We start from the raw sequence: 18,201 nt of genomic DNA on the forward strand, positions 1-18,201 counted from the left end.
CAAGTAAGAAAAGAAGCCTTATCATAAACTCAGGAGAGTAGGGTAAAGGCCAGGATGCAGAAGGGCTATAGGACTGCTAAAATACAAGGTGAAAGAGAATGCAGGCTGTGCACAAGGACAGCCAGAGTGGTGAAAATTAGCTGCTAGAGATTAAAGATGTCTGTAAGAATCTTCTATCAGACTTAGTTTTCTGCATTGCCGCCTCTATCATTCACCAGAAGAGGTCCATAGTCGGTTGACTGCTCATGTTATGTCTAGGAGGATAAGTTAGGGAAAGGATCCAGGATTGGTAGGTAAGAGTCTAAGGTCTTCCCTCTTACAGCCCTAATGACATTATGATACTGCACATAATCCCTGATCTTTTTCTCATTCTGTTTTTTTTTCTTCCTTTTCCTTGATAACATGAGAATGTGTAGGCCTTTACCATGAGTTTGTTTTGTGTGTATGTGACACTTACATGTGTATCTCAAAATAATGGCTCTCTGAAAATGCAATAAGTTTATTGCATCTGAAAATGCAATAACTTATCTGAAATGCAAAACTTATCTGAAAATGGATAAGTTTACGTAACACATTCTTAAAACCTATACGCATTAAAGTATCAAACAGTTGTTAACCTGTCTCACTAATAATCGCCTGCTTAGATCCAGTCTGTGAGAGGAAAAGGAAGCAATAAATTTGACCCTAACTTACCGCACATTTTAATTGCACAGTACTCCCAGGGGGTGTCAGGGTCAAGAGTATAGCACCATGGCCTCGGCTTGCCATCAGGATTGCGGCAATAATTATCATCAAAGCCCTTGTCAGGATATCTGCAAACCACACCAAGAAAAGTGTCATGTAAATCTTCCTGGAACATTACCCAGCCCTCAGCTCACAAAATAACTTTTGACTTAGCTCGGATACTATTTTAACTGGTGAAAGAAGAGATTTTTCTATGTTTTGCCTTACAAGGACTGCTCATCATTGACTGCTGAGTGTATTAATGTGCATATAGTAGTAAGGCTAGAGTACCATCCCCTTCAATAGTAAGTTAGGTCCATTTGGCACCTGTACACCAGTTAGGTCTCAAACTGAATCCCCTTCTCACAAGCCCAATTAAGGACAGGTTACATACACGTTGACCTTGAATAGATTATTTATTAAGAAAATAGGTCCTCTGCTAGAGCAGGCTTAAAGTTCAAACTGAAAGTTAGGTTTCAATAGCTATGTTACTAATGGTAGCTCAGTTTTGGAGCTAGAGCTGTCTAGGTCATGCCCTCACCTCCACCAGAGTAAAAGACGAACTCCATCACACCTCTTTTTCTATACCCACCTCCCTTTAAATTAACAGGGTCCTGAATTGGTGGTTTGCTTTTAATTACTACCATATCCCTTCTGATCTCACTTGAAAGATGAGAAATGCGTTTTAAAATAAAGCAGTTTTAATTTCATCTAAAAAAGCAACAAACAAAAAAGAGAAAATATAAAGAAAAAACACCATTTGGCAATTTCCAGAGAAAGGGGCAGAAAGGCCTTCTTATGTATTTATTTGTATTTTCAGTCTTTATAATAAAAAAGGGAAAAGTTTTTTCAACTAAAACGTTGCCTATGAAATTTATAGACCAAAATACACATAATTTTTAAACTCAAAACATTCTCCTGAGGAGAAATGTAAACTTGGTTGCCTGACTGCCACATAGGCAATTTAAAAATCTACCATAAAAAAGCAGCCAAGGAATTGTTTGTTCCACCTTTAGCCTGTGACACGGTGTCATACAATGACCCCACTTTACCTGAGTCACAGGAAGGTATGGCACAAGGAGGAGATTGGCTTTTGGTTAACAATAATGCCACCCTCCCCAGCTTGGACCTGTCGAAGTGGTTATTATTGAATGTACTTTTATCTTTTTTGCTGCCATGGAAGAGAAAGAGGAAGCATCTGTTAGTGTTTTCCTTTTGTACCCACTGATGCTCCTGTGTTCAGGACCATCCTGATTTCAGGGACTCTCAACCTAATCAGCCAAGACCTGTGCTGTAGTCAGCACTCTCGTGTACCTCATCATAAATCCCTCTGTCCCAAGACTATCAGGAAAACATTATAGAAAGAGAGTTTCCATGTAATTTGTCATGGGACAAATTACAGTTTGTAAAGAGGATCACTTGGAAACGTGATTTGGTGGTATTTTACCTTTCTGGCAAGAATTTGTGCCGGTGTGGTGTCTGATGATCCCAGCGCTGACAAATCTTGCCTGTTTCTGTGTGATCCATGGGACCTCGGTAACTTTCCCCATTGCAGGTCATGCATTCAACTAATAAAATCAAAGCATGGCATATTAATTGCTTCTGACAGCAAAATCAAGAGCACCACTGTTCCATTTAAAGAACAGTAAATCACCTAAACAGCAAGGATATTTTTAGGAAAACTTATATACTATTTTAACTTTAAATTAGGGCTCAATGTCCATTAACAGTGGCATAAAATACTCCCTACAGAACTTTTCACACAGTTTAAATGGAATTTTTGTAGTTAGTGTCATACAAAATTACCACAGGGCCAAGATACTACCTTCCTAATTTTTGATAACTATCTGAAAGGTACCTAGAAACTGAAAAGTCCTTGGGAATTTTCCCTGTGTCGGTCTATAATGCCAGGGATCTCAACATCTATACTGTCAACATAATAGTGCTCCTCTTTCAACTTACCCTCCAATACATACACAGATAATGCACAGTTTGAAATGAGTACACATCATACTGCTACCGTTAATGCAAAGATCAGGACCACACAGATTTGAGAGACCAGCTTCAAATAGTAATCTAGTACTATTTAAAGAATACAAATATTTTAAAACAAAAAATCACAGTTCCTTTCTATTAGTGAGCATCCACATCGAATAACCGAGCAGACTTACATTCTTATCTAAAGCTTAGGATGGAATATGACCTACTATTGAACTTCTTGTACTCACTATTTTTAAAAATCTATAAACTGATCTAACTATGCTAAATATTACTGTTGATTCTCTGAGGTTAATTAATAGTTTTCTGGCTGGCATCTTAGGCCACACTGAAAACTCTGAATCATATCAACTAGCTGAAAATGAGACTTCTCAAATGGACAGGTTGATTTGATGTAGCACAGCAGGCACCCTGTGGAATAAATCATTGCTTGGCTTTCCTACGAATCCGGCAAACTTCCCCAAACACATCATTTGTATCTTGTGATTACTGATCATCTAACATTAGCTGAAGTGGGAAAAGATATCAGGGTTTCATTTTATCCACTGGGATCTAGGCTAATGAGTATTTATAGTAGTTTGGGATATACTATTAGAATCATCACTTTTGAAACTTTAATTTTTATAATCTAATAGGACATTAACAATTAAATATCTAAAACATGAAACCATTTGGCCTGATCTATCTACTTCTTTTCATGTAAGTTAATCTATGAAGTAAGAAAAGAGACAGATTCAGCTTCCTCTCATTTGATACTAAGCTCCCCCAGACAACAGTCGGTAAACACCTGAGGGGGTCCAAGAGCATGTAGATAAAAGCGCTCTGGCTGGCAAAGATCAAATCCGCATAGGTTACGGATCATCACATTTCCGCTTTCCATCTGAATAGGATTACAAGCTTACTTAGTCTCCATTTTGAAAAGAATGTAAGGTTTGATAGGTTCACGTATCATCGATCATTGTCGTTTGCTCCTTTGTATTGAATGAAAGCATATAATAGAATCCTACAATCACAGATAAGGAATAAATATACACATGTACAATTTCTAATCTTTAATAGTACTTAAGAATCAGAATACACCTATTTTGTGTCCATTAGAAAATGCAGTTTATAAGAGTATATCCTTTTCAAATTAGAGCGAATAAAATTATTTTTTGGGAAATTGTTGTGGAGCATTATTAAAAGAACGTTTCTCCTGAAACTTTAGAATTTTTAAATTTCTAAAGGAAAAATAGCTACACAAATGAAACAGGTGATTCTATAAGATGACCACTTTCCAGCATGAGTGGTAGATAGAGCTTCTCCAGACTTTAATGTGCATAAACGTTACTTTGAGATCTTGTCCAATAAAGAACAAGTTCTGACTCGGTGAATCAGGGTTGGGGCATTAATAGCAAGCTCCCAGTGGATGCTGATGCTTCTGGTTCTTGGACCTCACACCGAGTGACAAGTTTGTAGATAATCTGTTCAATTCTGAAAGTTCTTAGTGTTTGGCAGTAATAGCTTTTAGGAGAGAATGGATTTTCCTTAGACCTTGAAGAATGGATGACATGTGGATAAACTATAAAGGGAGCAAAATAACCTAAATGGTTCCCCAAAAATGAACTAGTATGCTATGTTTATAGTATAGTGAAGGGAGAGTTATGAATGCAGGTGCAAACCTAATGAAGTTGAAAAAATAATAAAACTTAACATGAATAATGTTCAGTTTTGGAAGGCAATGAAAGTTGCTGTTGGGGTAGGAATTAAATGTATCCTGTGAGGACTGAGATGCTAAAAATATAGTTACATATTCTTTGATTATTCAGTATTGTGAACATGTAAGAAATCATTTGATCCTTGCAGTTAGGAAAGCAAAGCTCACAAAAGTTTTAAGGGACTTACCTAAAACAGAAAATGCCAGATCTGTAACTAGAACACAGGTCAGACCCACAGTCCAGTGCTCTCTCCATTCCCCTAACTGTCTATCCATCCTATATATTTAACTTGTTTCCTATACATTCTAACTGGCCATACTTTAAGATAGACCAAAAGTAAAACTTTTAGAAGGTCAGTCTCCCTGTCTTTTTTTAATATTGTCCTCATTACCCTCTTCCCTCTTTTTACAGCCATCAGTTGTTCTCCTGTTGGTTTCTCACCTATTGGAGGTTACAAGAAACTTATCTAAGGATAAAAAATGTGTGGTTCTTCCTTTGCATCAAACCATCCGGTTAGTCATAAAAATTACTTTGAGAAAGGCAAATTTTGATCTCATATTTACTTCTCAATCTTTGAGAATTCTAAGACTCTTCTAAGTTTTCCCAGCTCATAGTCAAGCCATCCAGGTGTAAACCAAGTCCATCTAAGGACTCAGGTGAGGGCATTAACTAGATAATAGTTCAAGAAGGTAAGCATTGCATCTCCTGTTCTATGCTCTTTTGACTCTCTCTGTTATAGCTAATGTATTCCTTAACCATTCCAGAAAGCTCTCCCCTTAAAATTAAAAAAAAAAAATTATGTCCCAGTTCTCATAAATTCAAACAAAATCTCTATTCATAAGTAGAATATTTTTTCTCATTATAGTTCTGCCCTAATTGATAATACAAAGGTACACACACTATACATTAATCATAAGTAGGATTAATTTAACATCTTTCTGGTATACTAACCAACTAAACTCGAAAGTTGCTCTGTTCCATTTTTCTCAGTCATAAAGTCACAAGTGATCTGAGTTTACAGACTAAAACTATTTTGAAAGTATCTCTCAGATAAATCCATGCTGGTGATTACTTCAGCAAAACAGAATGTTTAAAATATGAATAGTCTCACAAACCCCCATTTATAAATAATAGTTTTATTTAAATCTTTGTTTTTAAAAGTCTTTTGCCACACAGGAATTACACATTTAAAGTTATGGCAGAATTATTTGGTATTTTATGTGTAAGTATTTAAAAATATAATTATGTCTTAATAAAATGCATTTACTTGAATATTTATCATTTAAAAAACCTGTTTCAATGACAAATGATTGCTTTATTTTAAATCCCAAGCAAATGTTAAAGCAAAAAGTCAGATTTCATATACCTCAATTTTCCATAATCTTTGAATTAAACATTAATGGTAGTATTTTCTTTACATAGTTATGTAAGGTTTTAAATGTGATAAATGAGTATTCATTTTCTTTTGGAATGCTTAATATACTTCAAAGGTTTAACTTATAAGATAATAACTTTAATATCAGATATATTTTTATGAACCAAAATTTCAAATTTCAGATAATTATTTAAAGCAAAAATTTTAATACAGTTAGAAAGATTTCAAAATATATAGAAAGATTTCAAAAAATATATATTGTTTTACTTGTCCTTTTCCAAATAGTCCAAAGTTGATTAAAGGAACTTTAATTTTAAAATATACAAAATGATGGCATCTTTAATGTTTCATTCATATAAATAACCTTTGGAACTTGACATTTGCAATATCCATCTATTAAAATGTCTCACCCATCAAACTATTTAAACATTGTGAATTTTGAGGCTTTTTCCCTCATATATATATTTTAATAGAATTTACATCATATGTACATTATTTTGTATATTTTATATTATCCATTTTGTAAATAACTCTTTCTCTATTAATGTTTGACTATGCTTCTTCTTATTTTAGAGCCTCTTTATTAAAATCCTTCTAAAACATTGTTCATTTTAGTATGAGCTTAAATATCAAAGCTCAATTCACAGTCCTGATATATATTTAGCCCACAGGACAGGTGTTGGTTTACTTCTCTCACAGGAGAGTTTTGCAAGTACTGTCAGACTAAGTAGTTTCCAGAAAAGTATAGCCACAATCTTTGATGCCATGGTGACCAACAGCATCAAGTGCCATTCGTGCTACTGAACAAGGTCCTTTTCTAAGGGAGGTGTGATAATCTCAAATCATTGAAAAAAAAATATTCAAGATGTATACCCTAATAAGAATGACCAGAAATTTTCCCAGTCATTTATTTTTTAGCACATTTATTTTTTGCCTGATAGTTTAAATCTGTGTGAATATATTTCGATGAAGTTTCTTCTTATAAATCAGGGGTTGAAAAATCACATTCCCACAAACTAGGCACACAGAAAAAATGCTAAACTGTTTAAAGTTTGACCATTTTGCCTTTCCTTGAAAACACTGTCCCAGGTCAAACAAAACCAATAAATAAAACTCTTTGCCAATAATTTCCAACCTCAAAAAACTGTGATAGCAGAGAAATCCCTAAAAGTAGAGTTTTCTTCCATGTGCAAACTTAAGACAGATATTAAATACAGACTTATTCATACAAAACAGACTTATTCATAACGTTATCACAGATCAGTTTATTATTTTTAAAAGAAAAGAAAACAATGAATAAGTTATAGTGAACAGAATATGATATGGAATGGAAAGTAAGAATTTACAAACAGAGTTGGGACTGGCTCTAGCACATTAATTCAAGAATTTTAAACTAACTAACAACAAAAAACAAAATTTGACTTCTCTGTGACAAATAGCTAACAACGGCCTTTTTACGTGATAAATATCAACCTAATATTTAATGAATACTATGGAAGAAATAGTTCAAAGGTATTTGATTAATAACAAACAAGCAAGATATCCTACTATAAAGATTGGACAGCATTCCAGCAGTAACCCCCACCCCAAGCACTTCAAAACCCTACCAAATTTTTATCAGAATTTAATCCATGTTTCATTGTGATTTTTAGAATTTTAGTTTCGGACACCACTAAAAAGCCAGCTATTACGTAGCCAGAGACTAAGAAAACCGAGTACAATGCTGAAACGGTTACTTTTCCTTGTCTTCAGTCATTCATTTTCCACTGGAAAAGTAAAGAAGGGCCCTTTCATGCTGTGAGAGGAGATGAATACGCGGATGTGGAGTGGCTGCCTTCAAGACAGCTGGAATCTATAGATTTGAGCTCTTCAGATAACATTCTGAATGGTGCTTAGTTCCAGACTACGTGTCAAATTTGGTTCTAGACACATATTCACCAAAACACATACAGGGCATTCAAAATTTCAGTTACCCCCTTCTTCATTCTCTTCTGGTTCTGTATACCCTTGCCACACCACTTCAATACAGATTTGACAAAACTTCTGCAGAAGCAGGTTCTGAATGTATAGAATTAGTGTTACAAGTAAAGGGCTAAGTGTCATTTGGCTCCTTTCCGGTGAGGAGATTGAGGGAATAGATTGAGGTATATGAGCTCAAAACAGTAGATGAAGAAGCCCAAATTTTACTCTACCCAGAGAGATACCTCAGGCTCCTTTGAAATTCAAACTAACTCCCTCCATTACTTTGCATTAATTTGATGATAATCAGTTTTTAATTTTTAAAACATCCTATAAAAATGCTCAAATAATGATCTACAGTTGCATTTGCATGGACAGCATATTCATTGTGATTTAATTCAATTCCGTTAACCTTTAATGTGAGTTGCAGTTTTACACAAAGGGGGAACAGAGTGCCCCACATGGCACTCAGGTCATTTACCTTCTGAACACTGAGGAATGTCACAGACTTCGTAGCGTACCTCTGGATTGCTTGTGAAACACCAAGGTCCCCCTTCTTCCCCTCGAGGATTTCGACAGTAGTTTTCCTGTAGGTCTTTACCCCGATAGCTCGAAGGCAAAAAGCTAGTTTTAAAATGATAATCATTACAGTATAAGAGCATGCAACTTTGGGGGGCCTATTAATTTTACTAACTAGTGGATATATTTTCCTGAAAGTAGAGAAATTCTTTACTCTATCTCAGACAGCCATATATATTAACTTGAATTCTATCACTTCCATCCATTCTTAAAATACTTTAAATTTTATAGACATTTACCTAACTGAATTCTCGTATTCTGCACCAATAAGAATGATTCATCTCTGACTTTGCTAATCATTCTAGAACCTAATTGACACTGTTTGAACCATAGTTTCAAAGTTCCCCTCAAAGGTAGCAAATGATAGAGGAGAACCCCTGAGGACAGGCACTGACATCTCACTATTACATTGTTTATCTGAGATAATTACTTGTTTTTTACATATTTTCTTATGAATAATACCCCCCCTTTTCTTCACAATTGATAAACAAATTGATGAAGTAACAGAAACAAAGATTTTACACTCAAACTAAAACCAGACTCAAATTTCAGCTCTATCTTACTAACTGGAGACCCCAGTGGGCAATGTAGCCTCTTTCAGCCTGTTAGCTTACCTGTATACCGAGTATAACCATAACTTGTAACATCTTACACCTCATGTGGTTGTTTTGAGAAGTTCAAAGAGACAAGAGTAACTGAGACTTAATAAATGCTACCTATTATTAAGCACGCTCCACTTAGTTTTTAGATGTCATAGTAAAAGACAGAAATGCCATTCTCTTTAAAATTTTTTAAAGTTTTCACTGTGACTGGAGCGTGGTGCTTTCAGGCTTAGTTCATAGTATTTGGCCATAGACTGAAATACAGGACCTTTGTTTAAAATTTCTAATGCCCTAGTTATAATTTTGTTATCAGCATAAGGTATTTCAACATAAAAGCAAAAAAGTCCAAAGCTCTTTTTATTCTTTTGCACTGCTTGTGACCTTGGCCTCAGTGATACTGCATGTGTCTCCTAGACTGCACACATAAACAGCAGAAGTAAACAATATACATCTGTAGGTAACATTTGTAAGCGCTTTTTTGGAAAATCCAACTGTATTTTCAATATTCAGTACAATGTTTTCCATAAAGCTTTATTTCTACTTTTACTGATCTCGGAGTTCTAAATGGTACTTAAACAACAGTCAAATCCAAAGCTTTTAGTCTGTCAGTAAATGCTATTCAAATATGTTTTCTATGCACTTAAACTTTTAGTTAAGAAATAATGGTTTTTCATTATGCTGTAGCACATAATAAATAGAAACATGCCTTGGGTACCAAGCAATATTTTGCAAAGAAATCATTTACTTTGGACGTGAAATACAATAAAGTCCTCAGAAAATATAAATTATTGGTCAAAAATAGTCTAAGAGACTTACTACTAACTAAACAATTTCAAGATATGAATTAAGCATCATTAACATTATGAAATGTCAAAATAGTTTAATTCTTATTCCACTAGCATTTTAAATACTGGGGAATAATAATTAAACATTTGGTCTTATGATTGATACAAATTATAATTAAAGTTTATCATGACTTTACAGTTCTTAACAGTATTTAAATTTCAAAGAAAACAATGTCATCTTTTGTCTTAGTTTTAGCTCTATTATTCCAGAATAACAAGATAATCTTTGTGCCATTGCATGAAATGTATTTTCTTTTCATTTTTGCCAGTTATCTAATTTTTCATAGTAAATTTATAATGAAATACTCATTTTTCTGATAGAATCAAAACTGAATTTTACTTTATATTTTTTTCATAAAGCATTGCTTTTACCAAATCTACCTAAGAAAACCCCCCTGTAACTCTACTTTCTTAAAAGTTTGGCTTGTTATAATAATAAGAATAGGTTATTGTTAATCATGAAAATCTACATAGTTGCCCTATACATTTCACTCGACTAGTATACAACACTAGTCCTTAGGCAATTTACTTGCTTTTTGGGTTTTCAACTTGACTTACAAAATGAATGGAGTGAATTAGATTATTATAAGGTCCTTTATTTTTATCCTTCTATGTATTAAGTTTAAAAGGCTAAGTGATGATTTAACACGTTAAATGCACACATTATAAAATACCTGAAGTTTTAGAGATTTTTGTTACACACACACACAAAACACATACACGTATACACTATACATACACAAACATAAACTTTTCCAGTAGATTTGTAAAGTGAAAAAGAAGCTGTGAAGAAGTAATGAATGCATAAGTCAACAGTTTAGTAGGAAAGATGCAAGTTGGAAGGAAGAGAGATAAAGTAAAAATCTAAAATAGGTATGGTTAAAAGAATAAAGTTTTCCCAATAGAGTTAATACAAATGAAAAATGAAGAGAAAAATATGTGCTGCTTTCCACAGTTCTATATCAGTGCATATCAAACTCCTCTTTAGGACAGGTAGGGTAAAGAGCAGTCTAGGTCATCTCTTCTCTTCATTCTTTGGTATATATAACTTTTACCCAAATTAACTGGCATTCTTCAGTGTTCTGAGGTTTTTAGTGTGCTTTTCTTTAATATATCATACTTGACCAAGTGATGAAGCCTAACCCTGTTCTTTGTTCTTTTGTGTTCATTCAACACATATTTATGAAAATCTATTACACCCATGCCCTGTGCCAGGCAATAAGCTCTGTAATAAACTTTTACTCACATGCATACTATTTTTGGTTCTTTGTCCTTGTGACCAAAGCTTTATTTTTAGAAAGATAAGTGAAAGAAAATGTAAAATTGATTTATATCCAAATATACTTGGAAATATAACTTAGATCTTCTGGGTGCTAGCCACCCTTTCTTTTCTTTTAATATGAACTATGTTTATAGGAAACTTGATCCATTCCATCATCTGCTTCTTTAATGAATGCTGGGTGGCCAGTGAAGGATACAGATGGAGATATCAGGTCACCTGATTTTCTAGTTAAGCTTCTATACTAATTTCATCATCTATCATCATCTTCCCATTAAGCCACTTGTAAAATATTTCAATTTAGGGAGTCCGCAATAAATCACCCTTCTAGACAGAGTCATATATAGATATATATTTATTTTTCCACTTTCCATACAATTAATCTTTAGTTATCACTTTAAAAGTGTTAACCTATCTTTTAGATATTCCAAATAGCCGCTAATTGATGAAAATGTGTTGCTCCCATTGAATACAAAAATTGATTAACCTATGAAGTCTTCTCTTCCTTAAAGCTCTATATCACAAGGAAATGTTTGTTGATAAAATAGCTGATTGGACTGGGAAGCTAGTTCCCAGGGAGATCTATTTCATATGTACTCCTGTAGCAGAGAATCATAATCATAGAGAATTTGGGTTGAAATAAGACCTTTCCTGGGTCAGTCCAGTGCGCTGTCCTTGACTACAGTAAGATTGATTTCAAACACTATTCCTTTGTTCATGAAATTCTTAGATCCATCTATTTAAGCAAAATGTTTTCCTCACTATGCAGGGACTGGCACCATGCAAATCCTATGAGAGGACAAAACCAATTATATTGTTTGCTTTGTACTATAATGATAAAACTATTTTTTGGAGGTATTCATGCATAATTATAAGTAATGAACTTGACAAAAATAATTAGTTGCTTTCTGTTATTCAAACACTGTAAAACTGATTCACTTGGACGCTTGCTGGTTGGCATTAACTAGACCAATATCAAAGATTTCATCCCAGTGTAGACCAACCAACTCTTTTTCTTTATATGTGGACCGATGAACTCTGTTTACTGAAGTAAAATCATCTTGCATGGTTATTCCCCACCAAATGAAAGAAAATGGACAAAGTGGGTTCATCAAGGCAAGTAAATTACCACTATTGCAAAAAGAAGTCACAGTATGTATCCTGATTTGCTGAGTGTTTAAGGCCCGAAAGTTGTTAAAAGCACAGGTTTTAGAGTGGCATTGGCAGGCCTCAGATTCTGGATACACGACTTGCTAGCTGTGTGTGACTTTGAAAACTTACTAAGATCTTCGCCATTCAGTTTCACCGTATAAAAAACAGAACTAATAAAATCACCTACTGTGTGGTTCTTGGGGGCCTCCTAGATGGTGCTAGTGATACAGAATTCACCTGCCAATGCAGGAGACACAAGAGACATGGGTTCGGTTCCTGGGTTGGGAAGATCCCCTAGAGTAGGAAATGGTACCCCACTCCAGTATTCTTGCCTAGAAAATTCCATGGGCTGAGGAGTCTGGCAGCCTACAGTCTATAGGGCCGCAGAGAGTCAGACACGACTTAGTGACTGAGCACACAGGTGGTTCTTGAGAGGATTAAATGAGATAACCTAGGTATACTGTTTAACAAGGTACTAGGCACATGGTAATATAAATCTTCCAGTGCGTCTAATAACCAGGTAGAGCTATTTTAAAATACTGCTGCTAAGTTACTTCAGTTGTGTCCGACTCTGTGCAACCCCATAGATGGCAGCCCACCAGGCTCCTCCGTCCCTGGGATTCTCCAGGCAAGAGTACTGGAGCGGGGTGCCATTGCCTTCTCTGATTTTAAACTAGTTCCTGTTAAAATTATTTCCAGAATAAGTCTTGAAAAACTTTGGCTATATATAGCTCTCCAATGAGTAGATATCTGTTTCTCCTCCATGATGTTTAAAACTCTCAGACTAATGAGCCTATGGATATTATATTTACTCATCTTTAAATAGCATTCATCTGTTAATAATGAACACAATCTTTCTCTTAACTATAGATATTTAATTTCCAAGAAATAAGTTTTCTCCAGTCATTAGGTGCTAGGTGAAAAGGGAAAGGTGGTCATCTGAGACACAAATGTTTAGCAAAGCTCTATAGAAAAACTGGTGGCTAGGTTATTTCCCCCAAAAGATTCTGATTTAATCAGTCCATACTGACACCCAAGTGGTAGGATTCATTAAGGGCTTTTAGCGATTTTAATGTGCAGCCAAGTTTGAGAACCACCATGGTTAAACAACATTTGGCCCCTGGGGAAGATCAGAATTTCTCCATCTCCAACTTAGCACAGGCAACCTCTCCACTCCAGCTGCAGAGTGCTGTGCCTTCTCACAGGCAAAGAGAAGGAAAAAAAAATTTTATTACTTTTTTATTATTTCTTCCCAAACACCAAGATCTATAAATTGAGGTTTTGTGGTGAAATAATGTTAGGCTACATCTTAATGATATATATTTTTTATTCTTTGGCTATCAGTTATTAATTCAGATAAGCCTTAGACTAATACATTTCAGCAAAGTTGGCTAAACTATTACAGAACTGTAGGATTAATCTGAAGGACTAACCTGGGCCTGCTAACAGACCCGTCCAAGAAAGGCTCTATCCTCCTTTCTTCGTGTTGGTCTTACCTGTGTTCGTGTGGTATCATGGAATTCCAGGGCTGACATTTGATGCCACTTTTAGTGATAGATACCGTCCCCTTGTAGCTACCGCCTTTACCAATGATACAGTTTCTAATGTAGTCTATTAAAAGAAAGCAGAAAAAAATGTTATAACCATGTGTAATATACGCTGTATATATTAAAAATAAAAATTATAAAATTCCATTTGAATCTTTAAGTAATTAATGCTTATAAACCACCACAAATACTGCAATTTCTTGCCTAAAACTTCTAATATTTTCAAAATAATGCATTTAGAGTAAGCCAAAACAAACAAAAACAACAGACCATTGAGAAGTTTTAATTTTGTGAGTATATACCTGGGAAACTCTAGAGATTAGTCTACCTGTTTAACACAGATTATTCTATATACTCAATTGACAAGGCAAATTTAATTTGGCCCAATTATTTGCTTAAGTGCAGAGACCATTTTAAGAAAATATTAAAAATAAAAATTTGTAAACTTATTTGAATTCAAGCAGTTACTTTGAGGTAATGGAAATAACTGATTATTTTGATATAAGTGATCTGATTCATTTTTTTTTTAATTAGAGGATAATTGTTTTACAAAGTTGTGTTGGTTTCTGCCATACAACAATGCAAATGAGCCATAAGTGTATATGTATCTATATGTATATCCCCTCCCTCTAGGTCACCACAGAGCACCAGGTTGGACGCCCTGTACTATTCAGCAGCTTCCAACTAGCTATCTAGCTTACACATAGAGTGTATATATGCCAATGCTATTGATTTGCCTTTACATCAGTAAAATCGTGTGAGTTTTTGTGTATGTGTGTGTATGTGACAATTACATTATTCTGATTATTATTTTCCATATTTTTTCTAACAGATTGGCTGCTAAATTATAGGACAATCAAATAGAAACAAGCTGTATATTCCTATCAAATAACAGTATATTCAGTTAGCAACCTAGAAGACTGAAGATGGTTTTACACTAGATTATGAATCATGTTTAGGATTTATAGAATTATTGGGGTGCATAGAGATCATCTTATTTTCTAACATGAATTAATTTTAATGTAATCTAAGCATTTTCCCTATTAACAAAGAAATGTCTATGTGTATTACTAAATAACTAAATTTATGAAAATATGATATAACAAAACATTAAAATTGAGACACATAGTATTATAAAAAACATAACTCATGATTATTATTTTGTGTGATGAGAGATTATTTTATTGATATAAATCTGCTTTTGAGCAAAGTAAATGCCTTGAGAATACAATATCAAATTACCAGCATAGACAAATTAACAAATAATATGGTCTCAATTCTTTTAAAGATTTTTTTAAGTATATAACTAGCAATAGATCCAATTAAATTTTCAAAACCTCCATATTTTATTATTATCAGCCATCATAAGTATAACTTAGATTAATTATCCATAGATTAAAATTTAGTTATTAGAAAAAAAGTTGTTAAAATTTAGAATACTGTATAAATATACATTTATATATTTATATATATAAAATGTCTTAAACTAATATAAATATATAAAACCAATACAATATTGTAAAGTAAAAAAATAATAATAAATAATAAAAATAAATAAATAAATAAAAGCTGCACCTAATTATACCCCCAAAAAAAATAATAAAATAAAACATCTTAAACTAATAACTTAAGGTGGCACATTCTAAAATGAATGTGGAGAATATCAGTCCCAGGAGATGTTACTAGAAATAAACAAAGAGAGAGGGGGTAATCTAATTATGGAAAATTTGGGACAAGCTCTTTTTAAAGGGCCACACTGAAAACAGTCAAGGCGTTAGTGTCATCTGTCTTAACGGATGAATTGACTGCATAACAGATCAGGATATGATGGAAAAATCAGAAAGAACACTGTGGCAGGTAATTACATATACTTTATTTCATTATGAAATATTTAGAGAAAAGCCAGTTACCTTTGTTTTCATAGAGGTCAAATTCATGGCCAAACTCTTTTTTTACTCCACTTGACATGCTATTGAAAGGGAACCAGAGGCATCGTTTTCTTGCTTTATCAAAAACAAAGGCCCTGAAAAAAATATCTGAATGAAAAGAAGGAATACTACTATTTATACAGCTTTTAAAGAATAGGTACATGGTTTAACCAAGGAAGATAATATAAAAACAGATGAATTATTACATATACAGAAAAGAGGATATTTGAACCCACAATTTTGATAGTGAAATGAGACAGAACAAAATTAAATTTTTATAGCTGTAGATTTAAATACCAGATAGACTAGAACTTGAAATGGTGTCATGTTAATCTACATGAAATGTAGAAAAATGAGGGCTTCAACAAGCACAATCAATATACAACACAATTATTTGGCTTATTTATGAAGATTTTATTATTTTTGTAAATACACAGAAAGTTGGAAGGTTTTTTTGTGGTTATATACAAATGATTATATTTGAAGTATCATGATTAATTTCCAAAGTTTATAATTATAAAAAGCACATTCTAAACTGACATGTCCTAAAATGCAATAGACAAATCACAACCCCAAGAGATCCCGCTAGCAAAGAAGGATCTGAAATCAAATGTTTGGGAAATTTTACATACAACATCCTTTCTTGTTGAGTTATAAAGCATTGAAACTTATTAAAGGCTATGAAAATCCCTCTATTAGTTAGCTTTATATAAGTCAATGTTTCCTAAATAGATTTGCTTGCATAAGCATTTTTAATTTTTAAGAAACTATTAATATAATAGAGAATATGCTTCTAATATATCATCTTGACAAAAATAATTAAAATGTGTTAACTCTTAAAATCATCATTCCTACAGCTAAGTATTATATTGGATTTTTGTTGCTCATTAAAAAATATATTTCTAAAAAAAAATATGTTTCTAAAGCAGAATGATAAATACAAAAATCCCTTAACTGAGAACAGTAAAGTACTTAAAATTTTCAACACATTAAGTGTTACCATTTTTTACAATACAAAAAATAAAGTTAGAACCTGAATTATTTTCTTTCCATTAAGAAATAATATTAAAACTCCTTCTTACCATGTTCATGCTAACTATAATGCCACCATGTATAAGCATCAAATTAAGAGAAATACACAGATTTTCTAAGAATAAAGATTTTTCACTCCCAGGCCATATATTTTGAAACCTCAATTTTCTTGCAATTTTAGATAGTTCAAGTTAATCACTTATTTCTTTACATTTCAACAGCTTTTAAATAATTTTAAATGAGGGGAAATAACTTTTATAAAACAACTTTTAAAATGATGCTATAAAATTATTTAAAATATTGTATCTATTATTATATTTTTACATAGTACATTTTAGTCTATAGCTAAATAACTTCAAAATTATATATATAAAGTCTGTGCTTTGGTTTACATGTAGACATTTTCAAATATCCACCTACAAGAACATTTTATACCTGTAATAGCATTAGAAAACAAACATAAAAATATATTGTTGCAACTGAGAAGAAATAATAAGAGAAAAACTGACTAATGATAGATTTGAATTTTGATCTGGAAGATAGTAAATTTATGCAATACGTGTTACATTTTCCTATTGTAGGGTGTTCGGAAGAGAGTGTTAAATGACTTTGAAAGTGTAATAATTAGATAAAGAATACACATGAAGATAAAAAACTAAACAAATACCTAAAAAGAAATCTTAAAATTACAAAATCAAATACCTGCCCCTTAACCTCACCTTAAAATTAAAATGTACCACACATACATGTACTACTTTTCTGTCAATAACAGGGCAGGTGACTCATTGAACCCCATCAAGAACATGTAAGATTGCCTATTTCATTCACCATTTTCTCACAGTCCATGGCAATTCATCTACTCTCAGAAAACTGTTTTTGCTCATATCATTTTACACCTCTATATGGACTGGATCCAAGCTAACAAATTCCATGAATTGCATATCTTCTTTTAAGTTTGATTTTAGGAGTCTTTATCTTAGTCATATTTTTAACTACCATCTTCCTTTCAAGAATTCATTATGTTGAGTTGTTTATGGCAGGAATGCACTTTCAATACCATTTACCCAGTCGTAGTTAGAAATTTTCATCTCTTAAGTCAGTTCTTGAACGTAAATCTTCTGAAAAGCTTAGAATCAGGCATTCTGGTCATCTTTCTCGTACAGCAAAAAAAAAACTTTCAGTCTCTATAAAATCAGTATTGTTGACACTTCCTCAAGAGGAAACAGTGTTTGAGACTTCCACCTCATGCCCACTGAATCACAGATGCTTTCACGCAGCATTGTTGGTATTTTCCAAAGGTTTTTGTGTAATTGCCATTGTTTTTTAATGATTCTAGTTCATGTTACAAGCTGTAAAAAGATCTTCAATTCTTGAAGAACTTACTTTTAGAGTATTACAGTATGTCCATTCTATTCTGTATGGAATCACTAAATATATTACTTAAATAGGTGTGTGGCCTCCCTGTCCATCACCAACTCCCGGACT

At 33.2% G+C, this 18,201-nt stretch overlaps 1 protein-coding gene across 3 annotated transcripts in view; it reads right to left on the bottom strand.

Moving 5' to 3' along the window:
• The window catches only part of HGF (hepatocyte growth factor), an 85,251-nt gene that overhangs the window by 56,388 nt on the left and 10,662 nt on the right, over positions 1 to 18,201 (bottom strand). For 2 of the 3 annotated variants that reach the window (XM_070369701.1, XM_005890241.2), the window contains 5 exons: positions 15,667 to 15,779; positions 13,706 to 13,820; positions 8,234 to 8,376; positions 2,171 to 2,291; positions 694 to 812 (listed from right to left, as the gene is read on the bottom strand). In XM_070369701.1, coding sequence (XP_070225802.1) covers positions 694 to 812; positions 2,171 to 2,291; positions 8,234 to 8,376; positions 13,706 to 13,820; positions 15,667 to 15,779 — 611 coding nt within the window. The remainder of the gene's footprint in view (positions 1 to 693; positions 813 to 2,170; positions 2,292 to 8,233; positions 8,377 to 13,705; positions 13,821 to 15,666; positions 15,780 to 18,201) is intronic. The other variant, XM_005890242.3, reaches the window with a different exon arrangement.

This window comes from Bos mutus, chromosome 4, assembly GCF_027580195.1.
Source record: "Bos mutus isolate GX-2022 chromosome 4, NWIPB_WYAK_1.1, whole genome shotgun sequence".
In the NCBI taxonomy this organism is placed as follows: Eukaryota; Metazoa; Chordata; class Mammalia; order Artiodactyla; family Bovidae; genus Bos; species Bos mutus.